The sequence below is a fragment of the Dipodomys merriami genome, unplaced genomic scaffold, assembly GCF_024711535.1.
Source record: "Dipodomys merriami isolate MVZ:Mamm:240054 unplaced genomic scaffold, mDipMer1.0.p SCAF_4, whole genome shotgun sequence".
Classification (NCBI taxonomy): domain Eukaryota; kingdom Metazoa; phylum Chordata; class Mammalia; order Rodentia; family Heteromyidae; genus Dipodomys; species Dipodomys merriami.
In genome coordinates, this window is record NW_027205603.1 from 53,288,427 (window position 1) to 53,308,433 (window position 20,007).

At 34.9% G+C, this 20,007-nt stretch overlaps 1 protein-coding gene across 6 annotated transcripts in view; it reads left to right on the forward strand.

Annotated features, from left to right (window-relative positions):
* The window catches only part of Ralyl (RALY RNA binding protein like), a 698,968-nt gene that overhangs the window by 667,114 nt on the left and 11,847 nt on the right, over window positions 1-20,007 (forward strand). For 3 of the 6 annotated variants that reach the window (XM_069990995.1, XM_069990994.1, XM_069990999.1), the window contains one exon: window positions 12,694-12,897. In XM_069990995.1, coding sequence (XP_069847096.1) covers window positions 12,694-12,744 — 51 coding nt within the window. In that variant the 3' untranslated portion in view covers window positions 12,745-12,897. Of the gene's footprint in view, window positions 1-5,531; window positions 6,544-12,693; window positions 12,898-15,229; window positions 16,980-20,007 lie in introns of those variants that run through there. The other 3 variants (XM_069990996.1, XM_069990998.1, XM_069990997.1) reach the window with 3 other exon arrangements.

Genomic DNA, 20,007 nt, shown 5'->3' on the forward strand with positions numbered 1-20,007 from the left:
TAGCAAACTAAAGTTTATCCCTATAATACATCCAAAAAAAGATGCTATTCACCTCTTATTTGAAAACTATTTGTGAGTTCAATAACATGAAATGGTCTCCAGGAGGACAAATGATCTGTGTCTACAGATGCAAAAACTACTACCACACTAATGTCTTCATTAGCAATAGCAGTCATTAGATATCATTAACTCTGAAAAAGAAATTTTTTTAATCACAAAGGATGAGTCATATCCCAAACCAAATATCCATAAAGAATATGATCTATCTGACTGTAATTTTACTGTAGCTACTACACTACTACATTCAAATCAATATCAAAAACTTTCATTATGTCTATAAATCATAAATTAAAATAAAATAAAATGTTGTAAAAGTTTGGCAGCTACATTATAATAACTTAGGATTTAAAGCTAATTTATTTTAATTTTAGTTTCTTTCCTTTATTATTATTATGATCATTCTGTAAGAGCATTTTATATTTTCTTTCAGTTTTAGGAGAGAAAATAAAACAACTTGAAATGCTATATGCAGTAACAAATTCTATGGTACCATAGAAAATGACTGATTTTCCTAGCCTTTATATTTTTCCATTTTTTATGGAATAGCAAAGCTGACTGATTCAGATTTCAATGTTCTGCTAAAGCTTAAAGCTCTAATGTCTCTTGGTTATATTTGTTTAGTTAAAGCTTGAATAAAGATGGAAAAATAGATAAAGATATGGCAATTACTGGGCATAACAGTGACCTTTGGTTATAAAGCTGGAGTGATAGAAATAAAGGGAAGAAAGTGTAAATAAGGAAAGAAAAAAATGAAATAGATGCAGGTATACACAATGGAATTTTACTCATCCCTTAGAAAGAACATTGTTGCATTTGTAAAGAAATGGAAAAACTCAAACCAAAAAAAAAAGAAGAAATGGAAAAACTTGGAAAAAAATCATGTTAAGTGAAGTAAGTCAGGCCTAGAGAGACAAATGAATATGTGTTTTCACTTATGTGTGAAAGCTAGATTTATCTTATAAACATATAAGTAAATATGCAAGTGTATACAAATTAACTAAATATTACTATACTACCATATTACTATATGGTAGAGTCAAGAAAGAACTCAAATAATGTAATTCCTCAAAAAGGCAAAATCAAAGCTCATCAAAATAAAACATCAGGAAGTGGGCGCTCAAAAGAAGTGACGTGGGGTCAAAAGTAAAGGAGTAGATGAATGGAGAAGACGGGGGGTGAGGAATACAGTTAAGAATCCAATGTATATCCTACAAAATTAAGAAGAGTGAAGGAAGAAGTGGGTAGGGAGGGATAGGTAAGAACATTGAAAGGGGTGGCATTGGTCAGGATATGTTCTCATGAACTGCTCAGTTAAATGGCAACTTTTTACAACAACTTAAACATAACTTTTCATTTATAAAAGCTACAAAGATGGCCAGATAGTCTGTCCAGAAGACAGTTTGCCTGGTAGAATCATGAATTTCCAATAATCATTATGATTTATGTCAAGTGTTAACTGAAATAAACTTGATAATACTTAGAACTCAAATAAAAGACTATTGGTTTTCCACAAGAAGACAAGATCCCCCAAAATAGTTCTGAATGGCAATTAGTTAACCAGCTATAATTTTAGACTGGTAAGAGAAGGCTCCGGAAACAGGAGACACCTAAGACTAAAGGCTTCACCACATATGGCAGAAGAAATAGGAGTGTTGGAATTGTCCTTAAGTCCCTAGTCAAGGCACAAATCCAAGATGGAAAGGCAGGAAGACACACGGCAGGCAGCGTGTGAGCATCACAAAAGAGGGAACTTGAATTTAACGAAACCAACCTTTGAGCAAATAGTAAACAAATTTGCTTTTTGTCTAGAGGAAATAAGGAATATTTCATAACCAGATTGTGCCTTCCTTAGGTGAGCTACCTTATTTTTCAGGATTACTGGGCACAAATATAGTCACTGTAAAAAGATCAGGACTTTGTTTGCACCCTTAACAGGAGGCCTATGAGTATTAAGTCCCATGGAGGATTGTGTCTCAGTAATTAAAAATGATTCTCAAAAGTGAGCTGTATAGGTCAGCATAACCAAGAAAATTAGCCCAAATGTAGGCTTGGGTCTTACTCTACACCTAGTTAAGTCAGAAATGCAGCGATATATATCTAACAAACCTACCTGGTAATTCTGAGGCTCTAAAGTCTGGCAACTAAAACATAGGGTCACTTCACAATCAGGATTCTGGGTCTAGTCACAACTTCCCAGTCTCCTCTCTCAAATTGTATAAGCCCTGCTATCTTTTCCTGTGACAGGAGAAAGATACCTAATTTCTGATTGGTTTGACACCAATCTAGTAAAATGCTCTCTGCTTTGACATGTAACTTTGTAAATGTTTCCTCCTATATTAAGAACATTGAAACCAGGCACCTCCTGTGACTCACACCTGTAACCCTAGCTATTCTGGAGGCTAAGATCTGAAGATCATGGTTCAGAAACAGCCAAGGGAGAAAAATCCATGACACTCTTACCTTCAATTAACCACTAGAAAATCAGGAACAGCGCTGTGCCACAAAATGGTTAGAGCACTAGCCTTGAGCAAAATTGCTCAGGAACAGTGCCTAGACTGAGCGTTCAAGCCACGTGGCTGCCTAGAAGAAAAAGAAAAAGAAATGCACATGGAAAATATTGGTAAAACCAGGAGAGATCACTAGCAAGTAACCAGGTCTCCCTAGATTTATTCTTATACAATCCAGAGTTGAAAGGTAGCCTTGCAGAGTCACAGAAGTTGCCTGTCACTATCTTAGGCAAATACCAAGTAGCCAGTCTAAAATAACATGAATTTGCTTTGGATGTGAATTGTTTCTCAGAAGGCTCATATGGTGAAGACTTGGTTCTCAGCTGGTAGTGTTATTGAGGGCACTAAGTTCACCAACGATTCATTCATTGATGATTTTTCACAGGGGAAAGGACTTTAAGAAGGTGGGTCTTAGTTAGAGGGAGTAGGTCATTAGGGGCATGCCTAGTGACCTACTCTACCCATGTCGCCAGGTGTACTTGGTCCTCTCTTTCCCCATTTCCATTGTGTGAGTGGCTCTCCTCCACCATGTCCTTCCACTATGATATTTTTCCTTGTTACAGACATAAAAGCAGTGAAGCCAGCCAGACATAGACTGAAACCACTGAAATTATGTGTCAAAAGAAATCATCCCTACTGTGGTTAGACTATACCCATATCAATTACATATGAAGAAGTTGCCTTCGTGTAGCTATTCCAATAATTTCTTATTCATCTTCATTTTCATTTCATTACAGATTTTGTGATGTGATTCCCTGGCCTGAAAGTAGAATGGAATTTTGCCCCAAGAACTTCTTAATAGATGTTTTAACTTACAATGAAGAGTAAACGCTGATAATCTGTGTTACTTAGAACCAAATTTTGCCTCGTTTGAGATGAGGAATTTGCTAAAGCCAAATATATTCACATTACTCAAGAATAGTTAGTGGATGAGCAATTACTCAAGCAAGATAATAAATAGAGTTAGTTCCTGTCATGATGCTATATTTTCTAGGTGATGTGTATTTTCCACATAATTTCTTTCATCACTTTGCTTTTAAAGATGTAACCTAAAAATAAAGAATATTGAGATTTATTTCTTATTAATTATGAATCTCAATTTTCTGATATTTAAAGAACCATAAAACTTCCTTAAAGATGTAAATGTTTGGCACAGCTGTAAATAAAATATACTTATTGTAGATATTTCTCTATTGCATTTCAAATGGATTAATGCATAAAATTTAAAATTATTTGTTCTTGTCCTGTTGATTAATGTTCTCTTTTCTATCTTTGTCAAATAGAAGTAAATTGCTTGATTCCATTGAATCCATTCCCATTCTCTTTTTGTTTTTCAAAAGTGAGGGAGCTAGGGAGTTGAAAAAGCATTCATCATCAGGAGAATTTGTTTTAAAAGCATTGAAGCTTCCACACAGACAGAAGATAAATAGTACACTATTCAAGAGAGCATAATTAGTTACATTATACTAAACAAGTCAGCTTTTCAAGTGGCTTTCATGAAGAAATGACACCAAAAATGTCATAGTGTGTCCTATTTCTCACAGTCCCTTAGAAGCCAGGATTTTTCTCAAGTTAGAAGTTCAACAAATGTTTTATGCAGATATTTTATAATTTTTAACTAGAAAATTATATTCATGTGACAATATAATTGATAACACTCACTTCCCAATGCAAAGTTAATGAAGCTCTTGTTTTATACCGGGGCAGGCAAATGCCTGGCAGTGTTACAGTGAGAGTTCACACACAAATTATTTTCAAACCTATCTTTATTCTTCCTACAATAACACTTTTTTATAAAACCATTTATAATGAAGGAACAAAAAAGAGTTAAGATGAACTGTTTACAGATAATTTTCCTTGACACAAAGATTTTTAGTACCATGATTTCACAATGATTTTTAGTACAATGATTTCTATTCACATAAACATTATACACTTAAATTGAAATCTTGGAGGAAGAAAAAGCAGAGGCTCACTAAGGAGGACAGCATCCCAGGTAGCTAGAAGTTTTTAGATGAATACGGAAAATGAGTAATGTGAGGAAGAGAAATTACCAATGAGGTCAACTGAGTTCCTTTCATCCTGTAAGGTTGCCTAATAATGAGACTTGGAGCTACAACCAACCAGAGCAATACTTACCATCTACCTGCCACACTCAAGTCTTTTCTGTACTCTGTCATGGACTTCTAGAATTCCTGACATTTAAATTTGAATGCTCCTTTAAACTCAGACCTTGATTTTCATATCTCTGACTATAAAGACATCCAACTGGTGTAATTATGGTTTCTATCCAGAGTTGAAAACCTAGGACTTGACAAGATAAGATCTTAATTACTTTTACCTGCTAATGGAATTTGGTACTATTTACTATTCACATTCATATTCAAGTTTTTAATTCAGTCCTTCGCCCAGCGGGCCTTTAGATTTTATGTGATGGTCCTGTCTCCTGGGGGCATGATGAAAGCATTTCTTACCTTACCTGCTGCTGGCCTTTTTGCTTTGTAATCCAGATTGCATAACTCTGATCAGAGACATATGTCAATTTTTCTTTTATCCAGATACAAAAGACCTAAAAGTACATTGTTCAAAGCCTCTTCAATGAAAGAAGTATTCTATAGTCACTCTTGATAGTGTCAACAAATATTCAGGGGCAAATTAAATGTCTTGATCCAGCCTAGAATTTAGAGAGATCCTCCTCTGAGATGGACAAGATCTCAGGTTGAAAAGTCATTGCTAATCTCAGGCAACTAATTAATTGGTTTTAAAAATAGACTTCTATAAAAAGTAAATTTGGGGGTTGCATAGGATGACTCATCCAAGGATCCATATCCAAAAATATTCTAAAGATCTGATTATTCCTTTACCAATCTCTTGATTTAGCCTTCAGATCTACTTTCCATCTTTGCATGCTAGTAACAGTGAAATACAAATCTCTATATTTTAAAATAGTTTTTCTTTTCTCAGTTTCTACAGATAAAGTGATCTGAAGTAATGTATGATGCCGCAAAATCAGGAAAGAGAAACTGTGACAACCCCCAGAAATGTGAAAGGAGGTTTCTTACTGAATAGCAGCATCTTTGGTTCAATTTGTATAAAAACCCAAATAAATAAAATGGACAGTATTGTTTTATTTTAGAATTTCCATTTCTTCTATGTTCTGAGCTGTACAATTGTCGAGTTTTTATGGTTTAAATTGTAAATGTGCTTTCCCCTATTGCTAATTATGAGAAGTTTTTTTTTTAAGTCTTAAACTGTGAAGGACATTTAGGGCATTTAAGAATGGCAAGAGAGACACTGCATACAAATGTATATTTGTAAAAGATATTTTTATGATTAGCATGTTTCATTGTTGATCATATGTAAAGTCAAGTGATGTTGCAATCTCATGTTTAAAGCTTATTTCCAGCAATGACATGTAAGAAGAGATACATCATATGCTAGTTTTTATAATTTATTTTTAATTTAAACCTCAAAGTACTTCAGATGATTAGGATAAAATACATAGAAAAGTTGTATTTCTGCCCTCTATAAGCACTATCTCTAATAATAAAGAATGCAATTATTTCTGATATGATACAACAGTGCAAGGATGGCTAGTTTGACTAGTGATTAAATTTAGCATGCACTGCTTTATGGAATAGAACTGATTCAAATATTACCTAACACTTCAGTATGACTATGAGATTCCATGGACAGGGATCCAATTTTTACGTAATACCTCCGTATGACTATGAGATTCAATGGACAGATTTTAGGTCAAACAAGTGAGAAGTAGATTGATGAGGATAATTTTCTTGTCTGTGGATCCCAGCATTTCAATAAGTGCATAGATCACTGCATTCTAGCTCCTATTCCTAGGGATTCTTCATCCCCAAGCATTGCAAGTGTTTTCCCAGTACTCTTAGTTATTGTCTTGTGCTGTGAATGGAAGACACCATCTTCACAGACTGTAGGAGAATTTACCAAATTTCTTAATAAATACTGATTCTTTTAAAGCAAAGTTGTTGTATGTCTTTCCTTTGAAAAGTACTTAGTTTTACTATTTGTTGTGAATTTTTATCAGTCATTGTCATGACACAAAAATAGCCCCATAGCCAAAATAGCATTACTAGCATATTACTATATTACTATATTATGAGGGAGTGTATTATAAATTCCACATGACGACAGCCTTCATTAAGAGAAAACCAGATGGCCCTTGAATAAAATCACACTTAAACTCACATTTCAAGCAGGTCATTTCCTCCAAAATACAGAAATGTGTGTATCTATTTCAGGATATAAAGTGAATCTATTTCATCAGGAGGTATTTATGCTCTTCCAGACTAAAGTCTGTAGCTACTTAAATGACCATTAAAAACTCATTACAGAGCAGACAGGCAAACAAATATATGTCATCTAATATTTTTTGCCATATGAAGGCCTCTTTTTTCCCAGAAAAGTTGATGGTAGTATAAAATCACCTTGGTATATATTTCCCTTGGTATATATAATTTTCTACTTTGTATTTTTCTATTGTATGACATCTTTTTCTTCTTTTCTTTCTCTGCTTCTTAAAAATAACCTAATGAAGACATACATTTTGTAAAAAAAAAAAAAAAAAAAAAAAAAGAAAGAAAGAAAGAAAGAAAAAAATCAATATTACAAAACAAAATTGTAGAAAATGCAAATCTATTATTAAAGAAATAAAATATGCTACATTCTTTTAATTAAAGTCTTAGAAGCTTACACAATAAAACCAGTTCCAGATTAGGAATGTACTTCCTTTCTAAAAGGATGTAAAAACTGTAGGCGGTGCACTGGGAACTATTCTGCTGGCTGACGATGCCTGTGGGAGAATTCATGACTGCTTGCCATTGGTTCTAAAACTACATTGGGTTGACTACCAAATAGGTAAATTTGTTGAAAATAATTGGGTTGTCTAGAGAGAAATGTAAGTACTTTGTCAGTAAATAACATGTGACTGTTTTTCCCCCAATATTCCTTTTGTTCTTGTAGTACTCAAAATAATAGTGCATTTACAACTATACATTGTTGAGATTATGTAGGTACATGTGGCTCACACCTGTAAGCCTAGCTACTTAGTAGACTGAGTTTGGGGGATGGTGATTCAAAGCCAACATGGGCATAAAAGTTTGTGAGACTCATCTCTAGTTAACCAGAAAAAAAAAATGCAAAAGTGGAACTGTCATTTAAGTGACAGAGTGTAAGCTTTGAGTGAAAAAAACAAGCAAGAGTGTGAGGACTTAAGTTCAAATCCCAGTATAGGCATATTGTCATAACTTTCTTTTTCTTTTTTTGTTTTTTGTTGTTGTCAGTAGTGGGCCTTGAACTCTGGGCCCAAGGCACTGTCCCCAACCTCTTGCGGCTCAAGGCGAGCGCTCTATCATTTGAATCACAATTCCACTTCCAGCTTTCTGAGTGGTTTATTGGAGAGCCACCGGCACTCAGCTATCATAATTTTCTTAATAGTCATAAACTGTTCCCAAAGAGGAGTAATTAAAATATACAAGAAGAATTCTCTGGTATTAGACTCAGTTATCTTCACCCACATCTTAAAGTATAATACCATGAATCTTTCTCTTTATTAAATATCTATTCCAGGTGTGTGTGTGTGTGTGTGTGTGTGTGTGTGTGTGTGTGTGTGTGTGTGTGCGTGTGTGCATGCGTGAACAAGCCCCAATTCTGAATCTTGAACTCAGAATCTAAGCACTGTCCATTGATGATTCACAATTGATGATTCACAATTGTTATCCCTGGTGATTTAGTTTAACAATTTTAAAGTAAGCTTTTAATGACTAAGAAAGCGAGTAAGAAGTTTCTCTCCAAATATTATCAGTCTCATTAAAATTGCTAAGGGAAAGAAAAGAGCACATTACTCAGGGCATTTGATGCTAAAAAGAACATTAGGTCCACTACTTGAAGTTCAGTGAATTGACACGTGGCAATGAGCAGAAAAGCACTAAATTTGTTTCAATCTTCTTTAGTCAGAAAACAGGGATGAAGAAGACATAAATAGCGAAGTTAGTTGAGAAATCAGAATATAAACCTTTGGGAAGCAATTATGAAAGAGTTAAAGTTCAGAGAACAGGAATCATATAAAAACAGGAATTCATATAAAAGAAACAGGAATGACAGGCATAGGCCAGGAAAAAAGTCAGTAGTTCCTAAATGTGGGACTATGGACAAGGATCCACCCAGTCCAGAAATGCACCTCTGCACTGGCCAGGCTCCCTGATTTGTCAAGACAAAAGAGACATACCAAGTTTTCACTGAGGTATTGTTTAGTTTCTTTTGTTTTATTTAAATGTGAATGAATGCAACATACTACTTATATCCAGGATATAAGCAGCAATATAATCTAAAAGTTAATAATAATGAATAACAAGAAAAACAGGATTGTCTCTGGTAAAATAATAATAGAATCCAGAAAAGCAAATACAGTTATTCAACAGCTTATATAGTATTTAATTTGTTAGGGGGAATCAAATATGCACAATATTAAGATTTGATCAATTAATCAAGTTACACTCATGTTTATTTTTGTTCTGTGTTGTTTTCATAAAATTAAAATAATAGAAAAAGTATACTTTCTTTTTATATGTCAATGTTTATACACAGATAAGCTTAGATGCACATCTTAATAACAAAGAGGCAGCTTATACAGTAAAAACAAATCTAGTGATCCATCAAGAGACTGTGGATTTGTGACCCACACCTAGTAGAGTTGTTCAATTCCTAGGAAAAACATGAGTTAGAGAAAGAGAGATGGTCATATACAACCTGTCAAGAAAGAATTTGCAAATATTTATATATTGGTAAAAGACTTCTGATGAACACTTGAAATATTTGTAATCTCTATAAGAAGGAATTGGTTTATGTAAGAGATTCCTGAGATGAAAAGAATCCCAAGTTTTGATGCTACCTCTGTCAGGATAAGGGAGTTATGTTTTCTCTACCATTATACTCTATAAAAATTATGTCTTATACATAACAGGTAGTTCCTCCATTGATATTCAGGGAATTATATAAAACAAGAGTTGTTGGGAGGTTTTACCATATGAAAAAATAACAAAGGCTATAATTTATGGAGCAGCTTCCATGGACTAAGCACTGTGCCAATTATTTTATTTTATGTTCATTATCACTAAAACATGCAGGGAAATGCAGGGTAGCTAATGGTATTCTCTACACAATTTACAGGTTAAAAACAAAGATGTCCTTCATTGATTCATCAATTTTTATTGAGTACCAACTCTCATGCCAAGCACATTCCATTTCAGCAAGTGTCCACCCATAGATTATGAAGTATGAAATCCCCGCCCACAGGGTGACACTGATCAAAATGCTTTGTATACACGTTACCTTGAAACGCCTTTATGCAATCTTTTTTTTTTTTTTTTTAAATTGTATTTTATTTTATTTGAGAACATATTGTACAAAGGGGCTACAATTACATGGGCAGGATAATGGATACATTTCTTACCAAGCATTGCAGCCTCCTCCTTTGTTTACCCTTCACTTCCCTTCCCGGCCTCCCCCCTCCCCCCACCCAATTTTACCCCCCTCCCCCCACCCAATTATACCCCCCTCCCCCCCCCACACCGGCATTGTAAAGCTGGTTTTGACATGACATTTTGTACTTCTCATTGTTGCAACAGGTCCACCTGAATCCTTAAACGACTTGTTTGTCCCCATCTACTCCACATGTTATACTGACATCAAATATAGTGAAAACGGGGGTTACACTGTGGGGGAGGGACATACAAAGCAACAAAGAAATAATCTTATAAATGTTTATGCAATCTTTTTAAGATAACTTTTAAAAATAAACAAGAAGAAATTCTTGCTCTCAGAAACTTATACTCTTGTGAGAGACTCTATCTAGCTAGAATAAAAACATGCTAATACCAAGTACTGATCATGATAATGACATCAGACACAAAGGAAAAACCAAGGTTTGGAGGAAAAGGACTGTAAGAGGTTTAAAATATGTGTTTTAATAGGATGGTCAGGAAAGTTTCTTGTTAAGGTCATGTTTGGGCAAAGGTGAAAAGTGTGAGAAGGTGGGAGGTAAGTGGCTACTTATGGAGAAAGTAGCCTAGACCAAGATGAAAGAACAGTAAATGGTCAGGAGCATAAATATAGTTGGTGTATTCAAGACCAGCAAGAAGGGTAGTGGGTTTTGATAGCAATAAATGAAAGAAGAATAAGTAAGATGAGGCTGAAGGAAAGCCAAGAATCCAGAGGACAGAGCCTTAGAGGTGACGCTAGGATTCATGGACTTTTATTTTGCATTGGTTAGGAAGACAACGCAAGCTTGTCTGCAAAGCACTTAAAAATTACAAGAATTTTTTTGGCTGCCAAATCAAGAATACATAACAGTAATGAAATGAATCCAGAAATCTCTGATTCTGCTTTGAGAAATCATGACATAAGCGTATCTTTTGACTAGACTGGTCTTAACCATAACATACTCACATAGTCATCAAACATTTGTTCAGTACCTACTCTAGCTCACAGACATATTCCAATGTGCTGGACATGGTGCTTTCCCATGTATTGTCTATCTCAAGGCACTTAGTCTAGTAAATAATATACGAAAATGGCAGAACAAAGACAGAAAAAAATTAAAATGTCTGAAGTGGTGTTATAGGTTTAAAAGAAAATCTCACACAAGAAGCCTGCTCCTTACAGCTCTGATAGGTCTAGATCTAGAAGCCCATTGTATACGCACCAACATCTTTCCTTTTAAATCCTGAAGACATTTCAATTCACAGTACACAACGTGGCAGTCATTTACACAGAATAAAAATGGCTTCCCTTCATCTAGTCCTTCCCCTGAGATCCTTTTATTCAGGTCTTAAGAGACCAGGTACTCCTAACAGCAATGAATATCATCTTGCCCTCAGAGCTGGCATTAGAAATTTAGATAAGTGTAAGTCAACTAATGTTCATACATCATTATTTTTTTAATTGTGAAAATTCCACATAGAGGGGTTACAATTACTTGAGCAAGGTAATGAGTACATTTCTTATCAAGCATTGTTGCCTCCTCCTTTGTTTCCCCTCACTGCCCTACCATCTCCACCCCCCCACCCCCGCGCCCACCAAAGTTGTAAATTCGGTTTTTGACATAATGTCTTGTACATCTCATTGTTGTAATGGATCCACCTGTATCCCTATTTAAACAATTATTTCCCATCCCCTCCACAAATTATACCAACATCAAATACATTGAAAATAAGGGTTATACCGCGGGGGAGGGACATGTAAAGCAACAAAGAAATAATCTTATAAATATGTTAGAAACAATAGCAAGAAAGACAAACCATTTGAGTCCTTATCTTGGGGTTAATTTCACCTAACATCAACTTATCTGACAGTTTCTGCTTGTCTCTGACATATATTAGTTATTGCAAACAATGGAAAGCATGAGACCTATCTTTCTTTGCGCCTGGCTTACTTCACTTAATGTAATTTTTTTCCAAGTCTTTCCATTTCCTAATAAATGGGGCAATGTCATTCTTTCTGATGGAGGCATAGAATTCCATTGTGTATATATACAACATTTTCTTATATATTCATCTACTGAGGAGCATCTGGGTTGGTTCCATATCTTAGCTATGGTAAATAATGCTGCAATAAACATAGTTGTGCTGGTAGCTTTAGTATGGTCTTGTTTGTGATCATTTGGGTAAATGCCCAAAAGTGGGATTGCTGGGTCATAGGGGAGCTCTATGTGGAGTCTTTTGAGGAACCTCTATACTACTTTGCAAAGTGGTTGAATAAGTTTACACTCCCACCAACAATGCAGTAGGGTTCCCTTCTGTCCACATCCCCTCCAGCATCTGTTATTGTTAGAGTTCTTGATTATAGCCATTCTAACTGGGGTGAGGTGGTATCTCAATGTTGTTTTGATTTGCATTATGGCTAGGGAGGTTGAGCATTTCTTCATATTGACCATACTTCTTTTCTCTTCAGAGAAGTTTCTTATAATGAGTATGTGATCGTTCTTTTTTATCCCAAAAAGTTAGGAAGGCACATCAACGAGTAGTTCTTCTAGAAGATGTGGTATTTCTCAGTGACAGACACAGTTGAGCATTAGGTTCTTTTCTTCCTACAGATGAAGCTGAATGAGGATGTGAAGAGTGGAGCTCCTACAGCCATCTTCTAACAAGGAGGAGAGAAGCCAGCATCCAGAGTTGGTGGAGGTAAAGGAGGGAAGACACCTTGGTTTTTGCGATATCTTCTGTCCACTGAAAAAATTAGCAGTGGAGCCTTCTGAATATATGAGCTAATAAATGTGCTACAGTTCAAATAACTTTGTATTTGAGTGGTATTTTCCATTCAGTACATTTGGAAAACAATCCTTGCAGTAACTGGAGAAAAATATAAATTAATTGGATTTATTGAATGTTGGAAGAGGTAGATTTATCTCTGGGTTTTTTCATTACTATGGTCTAATACAGAGATGCAGATTCCTCATTAGACACTATATCCTGGGAAGAAAAACAAAAGAAATATCTAGGTTAATTCCAGCAAAACTACATTTTTTCCTGTTTGACAAATTCTACAATAGCTACAGTAATGAGCCTGGCATTAAAGCATAAATCATACCACAGTGACTCAATCAGAACTCAAGCAATGAAGGCCAATCATGAAATTCCATCTGCCATGCTAGTAGCAATAGAAAACACATTTTTTTACACAGATAAATATATAAGCAAAGGAGTAACCAACCCAATAAATATTAAACTGCATTTTAGAAAAAGAAAGTCTATTACCTGACATACCTAAATCAATTATCCCCCAATCAGAGTTAATCTCCTAATTCTGTGATAATTTTGACAATTTTGGCTTTACTCTTGGTAGATAGGCTTCAAAATCATTAGAGGGAAACTGTAGCAATGTTCTGAATAATACTATTCATAAGTAGACATTACAAGTAAAAAAGTAGAAATCAAGGACATAATGGAAGAAAAATTTTCACAGGAACAAAAAGGGTTTTCTCTCTAGACTTTAACAAAAATCTCACAAATTCTAGGAAAAATAAGTTTAAAAATAAAATGGTATTTTGCTTATAGAAAAAAAAAGGAGCTAACATATAATCAAATCTGGAGGCATAGCTGAAGTGAACATGTCTCACAAGCATCAGGCCCTGAGTTCAAATTTCCATTCTGCAAAAATGACCAAGTAACTTAGGCCAGGAAGTTTAAAGTCACAGTTCCCAAATAAGGTGATATTCTTCCAGATAAGAATATTGTCTGCTCAGAAGTGCGACTTGCAGCAAACTGTTGTTGCATGTGAGAGCACCAGGGAAAAACGTCTTGGATATCTATGGACACAAAGCTATTGGTGTTGAATTCCTTCAAACATACCAGAACAATTACCCTGAGCTAAAAACAACTTCAAACCATAAGAGGAAGTCATTTCATAAACCATGGATTTTCACATGAATGACTATTGAAAAGATAATTATTGATAATTCAGTAATCACATACATCTATCACTTATAACCTATCAGTAATCACTGATAAAATCAGAAACAGAATATACTTTACATATATCCAAAGATGATAAAATCAAACAAGACATTATCTGTTCTCAAAAACAAAAAAAAAAAGAAAGGAAGAAATTGAATGTGCAGCAAGGTTGTTTGTAAATACCTCAGTGCAAAAATGAGAAAATACCATTTGAAATGCCAAATGAAAATAAGCAAATCAGTCTGTTTAGAAGCTAAAACAATCAACCAGTATTAAATCAGCAAAATATATGATGTGCTAAAAGAAATACATTAAAATTGTTTAACTGAAGAGATATCTCCCTCCCAAATAACAGTTTTCTTTTGTGCTATAATTACTAAATATTCAAGAATGGTTAATTTCCTTGCCATGTAATTCAAAGCACATGAAAAGACCCAAATATCTGGGGGGGGGTGGGGGGAAACACAACTCATTATATGAAATGCATTGTATGAAACCATGACTCATATAAAATTCTGACAGAAGCCAGGCACAGTGGTCAAGCCTGTAACTCAAACAACTTGGAAAACAGAGACACAGGGATTGCAATTGGAGGCCAACATGACTGTGAAAGCTTATTAGACTTCATCTCAAACAATGGTCATGTACAATCATTGACATCCTAGCAATACCGGTAACATGAATTGGACAATCACAACCCAAGCTGGCCTGGTTATATACAGGGAAACTCTACCTAGAAAATAACCAATGCAGAAAGGGTCCAGAGACATGGCTGAAATGGTAGAATATCTACCTAGCAAGAGTGAGGCTCTGAGTTCTATCTTAAAACCTCAAAAAACAAATGCAATAACTGACAGACAAGTATTATACAAAAACTAGATAGAGGTATAAACATCTTAAGTCAAAATACTAGAAACACAATTCAACAAAATATCTCCAATGAAACCAGATGCCAGTAACTGATGCCTATAATCCTAACTACTCACAAACATGAAACTTGGAGATCACAGTTGGAAGCCAACTCTGGCAGAGAAGTTCATAAGACTCTAGAAAGTCTTCTAGTCTAGATTTCCTAGGAGTGGTATTATAATTATGAATATAGCAGAAATGAATTTTGTAATGCTTTTGCTTCTCTTTTCTTCTTCATCACCTCTGGAAAAATTCTACAATCATCAGTGAACCACCTGAGATGCAAACGCTAGCGGAAAGCATCATAGAGACACAATGGCATCCTATCAATCCAAGCCTGTTTTGTCTATGGAATATTTAAAAAGGCTTCAACCTGAAGATAGCTTTCTCCTCCTTACTCAGAAATATTCATATTAAAACACAACAACACAGCTAACTCGAAGTTTTCAACGATCATCTGAGAGAAAATGTCCAAAATTACTACCCAGTCCTATGCTTTCTGGGAGAACTACTTTGTAGCTTAAAATTATCTACATGGAAGAGATACCTTCTCTGCCAATTTTGGTCATTCATAAAATGTTACATAATTTGCTAAAATTTTATTTTCTAAATAGTTTCATGACCACAACTCTGTCCCATGCACCAATATGAAATGTATTTCAAGTTGAGATTGAAAATGCTTGTAGACCACTCACTAATTTCACAAAATTCCTGTAGTATAGCATTACTATTACTTGAGCTAAACTAGATTTAAGGGTTTAAGAATTAGTCCAATTCATAGCCATTTGTCCAATTTAATTCCTTCTGACTATGAACAAACAAACAAGACTCTAAAATAGCTATAACATCAATCTTCTGTAACACCAGAAGAAAGTTTGGAAGAAAAAAATCTAATCTAGTTTTAGTTTCCCTATACGCAATCATTCTATTTATATTAATCTTAGATATCTTACAAAATCTACTTTTAACCATACCCTTAGGAATGTATTATTTACTTTTTAATGATTTTTGTTTGCTGGGCTTTAATGGCTAAATGCTTCTTTTCTTTGAAAATACATACAAACAATAGTCATTTTTTGACAGTTTATCTTGCGACTTGTAGAAAATTGGTTTTCTGTAGCCTTCTTCAATTACTTTTGATAGTACACTGGATTCATTTTTTGACAAGAATAGGATTCAAAGCAATTCAAATGAAATTACTTCATTATGGTTAATACAAAAAGCTTTATCTACTGAAAACTGTTGAAATCATCACCAAAAACTCCTAGAAACAAAATGCAGTTTTGCTGACCATTGTTCATGTGGATACTTCTTATCCATTACTCTATTCACTGGCAATGCAATATAATCTCCTTGGCCTGATACTGATAAAAAGCTTCTAAATATTACAGTATATCATCTTGAATCTATTTATCTGCAAAGTTGTTTGCTAACACAATATAGGTTCCTGCCTTGTAAGTCTTTCTAATGCACAGATACAAACATATCATTTTCTTCATTTAAAAAGTTACTTTAGAGTTTAAAATCAGCATGGCTGGATATTGCTTAAATAACCCACCATTTAAGCTCTAAAATAATTTGGGTAGACTTAATTAATCAGGACTTCTATTTTCCTACACCTTTCAATGTAGGCAAAATGCTTGTATCAAAACCAAGCACAAACTCTCTTCATTTTCATCCAGTTAAACAACTATGTAGTTATATAATAATAGAGTATTCATCAGTGCACTAGTCTTTCTAGAAAACTCCCAGCTTTGGAGCTGTCAATGCTCTTCTCCCTCTCCACTGGTATTTAGTAAAAGGTTTTGTGCACTTGCACACAAGGCGTTTTACTTTCATCAAGAAGAATACTACAGGGGCTGGGAAGGTGGCTCAGTGGTAGAGTGTTTGCCTTGCATGCATGTGACCCTGGGTTTGATTCCTCAGCACCACATAAGCAGAAAGAGCTGGAAGTGGCACTGTGGCTCAAGAGGTAGAGCGCTAGCCTTGAGCTGACCTGCTTAGGCCCCACGACCAACCAAAAAGAAAAAAAATACTACATAATCATTTATTCTTTCATGTATTTAGCATTCGTCTAGCATACCTCTTGAATACAAAGGTAAGATAAAGTCTAAGTTTTGAAAACCTTCACAATTTAAGGAGATGGACAGAACTATAAATTACTAAGTACCATAAGATATTTTCAAATTTATCACAACTTGCTCTCCTAAAGGAAAACTCACATACTTTTATGAAGAACTGACACAAGCCAGAGGAAAATTATCCACTCCTGGCTCCAAGAATCTGTAGTTATGACCAGTATCTGTTCTAGAAGCTACTTTCATTCTTTCCTTAGAACTCCAGTCTCAACCCCTTCCTTTATGACTTCTGGAAGCATGACTTATTTACATAACCTCACTTTCAAGGCCAATGAAGGTCATCATTTATGCCTGATTCTAATCAGTCATAAGCATAATAAATAAAACATGATTTCTTAATAATCTACCAATAATCACAACATATGACAGAAGATACCTGTGATACTATCATATATCGAACTAGTCTCTTGTCAACTTACTAATGCTACTAATAAAGCTCATTGATCATCTCCAGTGAACTAGAATAGACATTTGCTTTATTGTATAATCACTAAAACTGACTTCTTAAAAAGTTTGGATAATTGTGAAAAACTAACTTTCCTCTTCCAAATATGCTCTTTGCATTTTTATCTTAATATTATGGAAATAAAGCAAGAAGTCTCGGGTCATTTATTTAACATTTATTGAACACCTCTTGCACATAGATGCATACCTAATGAAAAGTACTGAAAATGATTCAAAGAAGATTAAAGCTAGAGCTTCAAGCAAATGTGAAATAAGTTTAAAAAATTCTTCCTTAACTTTTAGAGTTTCTTTGCTTTCTATCCCTTATAAGTAAAGGAGCCAAGATATCATTTTTTTTTATTGTAAAGGTGATGTACCGAGTAGTTATAATTACATGAGTCAGGTAATGAGTGCATTTCTTGTCGAACATTGTTACCCACCCCACCCCCTGCCATTTTCTCCCACTTTCCCTCCCCTGCCCAGACTCATCTTCTGAAACAAATACATTGGAAAATATGCAGTTTATTCATTTAGTTATTATGAACTACAAGACTGTAGGCACCTAAATTGTGTACATTGTCTTTATTGAAAGGTCTAATAAATAAATACAGCAGTACAGAATTATAATAATGTGATAAATAGGAAAGCACATTAGTAATCTAGGACAATGGAAAGACAAGCTGTTTATCCTGGCAGAGTGAGAGAGAAAAAGCCAGGCAGGAAAAAATGACAATGGTAAGGAGCAGAGGCTACGTGGAAGGTGAAACATGGTGCTTCTGGGAACGTATAAGACAGAGGCATTGTGCAGTTGGTTATACTACCTCTTAGCGGTCTCCAGAGAAATCTAGAGCCATTCACTGACACTTGGTCAAGAAATGAATCATTGAACTAGAACTGATTAAAGCATGCTATGTACAATCTGAAGCTCCTTGGCGTACTCGTTAATATTGTTCCCATAACTTTAAAAAATGTATAAATTAGCTTCTTCTTCCAATCAAGAGGAAAAAAAACAAAAGCAGAATCTGAAAGTAAAACACTAATAAAATACATAAAACAATTGTTTTAAAGATGTTGGACATAAAGAACAAAGATCTCTGAGAGACAGGAGATAAATGAGGAGACCTCTAAAACTCATCCCAGCTTCCTAACTGAAGAGATTTTCTAGGTAGTGTCAAAAAGAGAGAAGCCAAGCAAAACTCTTGAGTTATCTGCTAGAGTTGAAGAGGTGGAGTGTGGGATTCATATAAGCCAAGATGACTGGAGTATACAGAGCAGTATATAGCAGAGGCAAGAGCTGCACGAAGAACACTACAGATTGTCAGAGGGTCCACTTTGAGTACTGAGCTGAGTACTTATCAGCACCTCATGTGTGAAAGTCACCTGAATTTGAAGAACTATCTCAAAGCATTAGTATCTACATATCTCATAATTCTGGAAAAGCTAATTTCCAGTAGCCGCACTGGGTAAGTTTAGTTACTAAATTTTGATTGTAGCATTAAAAGAGTCCTCAGGGGTTAGAGGGCATGGCTCAGTTGGCAAAGCGCTAGCCAATGAATGAAAGCCTTAGGTATGGAGTTTGAGTCCTAACTGGGACAGAAAGAAAGGGAAGGCAGGCAAGAAGGGATACTGGGAGGCAGGAAGGTAAGGAGGGAGTCAAGGAAGGAGGGGAGAAAGGGAAGAAAGGAAAGGAAAGGTAGAAAAGGAAAGAAGGGAAGGAAAAGAAGGGAAGAGTCCTCAGCATAGAAAAGATATCCCTAGATGAAATGCTGCTCTAACAAAGCTTAATGCCCTCTAACAATGCTTAAACCAAGACCTAAAATATTAAGCTATTGTCTACCATTGAATCAAAAATCATCAAGTAAGAAAAAGATAGAATATATAACACATATTAAGGGAAAAAGTGAACCAGTTTGGGCTGAATCAAAAATCACACAAATGATTAATATGATTAATAAATAAGAATAGTATACTATTATTATAGCTGGATCCATTATGTTCAAGAAACTATAAGAAAATGGAGTGTGAATGCAGATGATATTTTTTAAATCCCAAACCAAATATCTAAGATGGAAAAACTGCATTGTTTGAAATGGAAAATATGCATTGGCCATTATCAGACTCAGCATAAGAAAAGATAAGAAAACTTGAACATATATCCATAGAAATCATTCAGAATTTTCATAAAGTATAAAGGAAAGATAGAGCAATAGTTTTCACTGGCCTATCCAGTTAGACAGTCTGGTTGTTACTACATGACCACCTGCTTACAAAAGACCACTTGGCACATATGACTGTACTAGAACTTGAATATCTTACACTGCCTTAGTGGTTTACAACCTCAAAATAAAGCATATTTGGTGAAAATATATAAAACAATTCTGCTTTGAAACAATTCTACTTTTAAAATGTTAAAGGTAGATTCACAACATGATCCAGCACTCTCATTTTTAAGTATATTGGGGT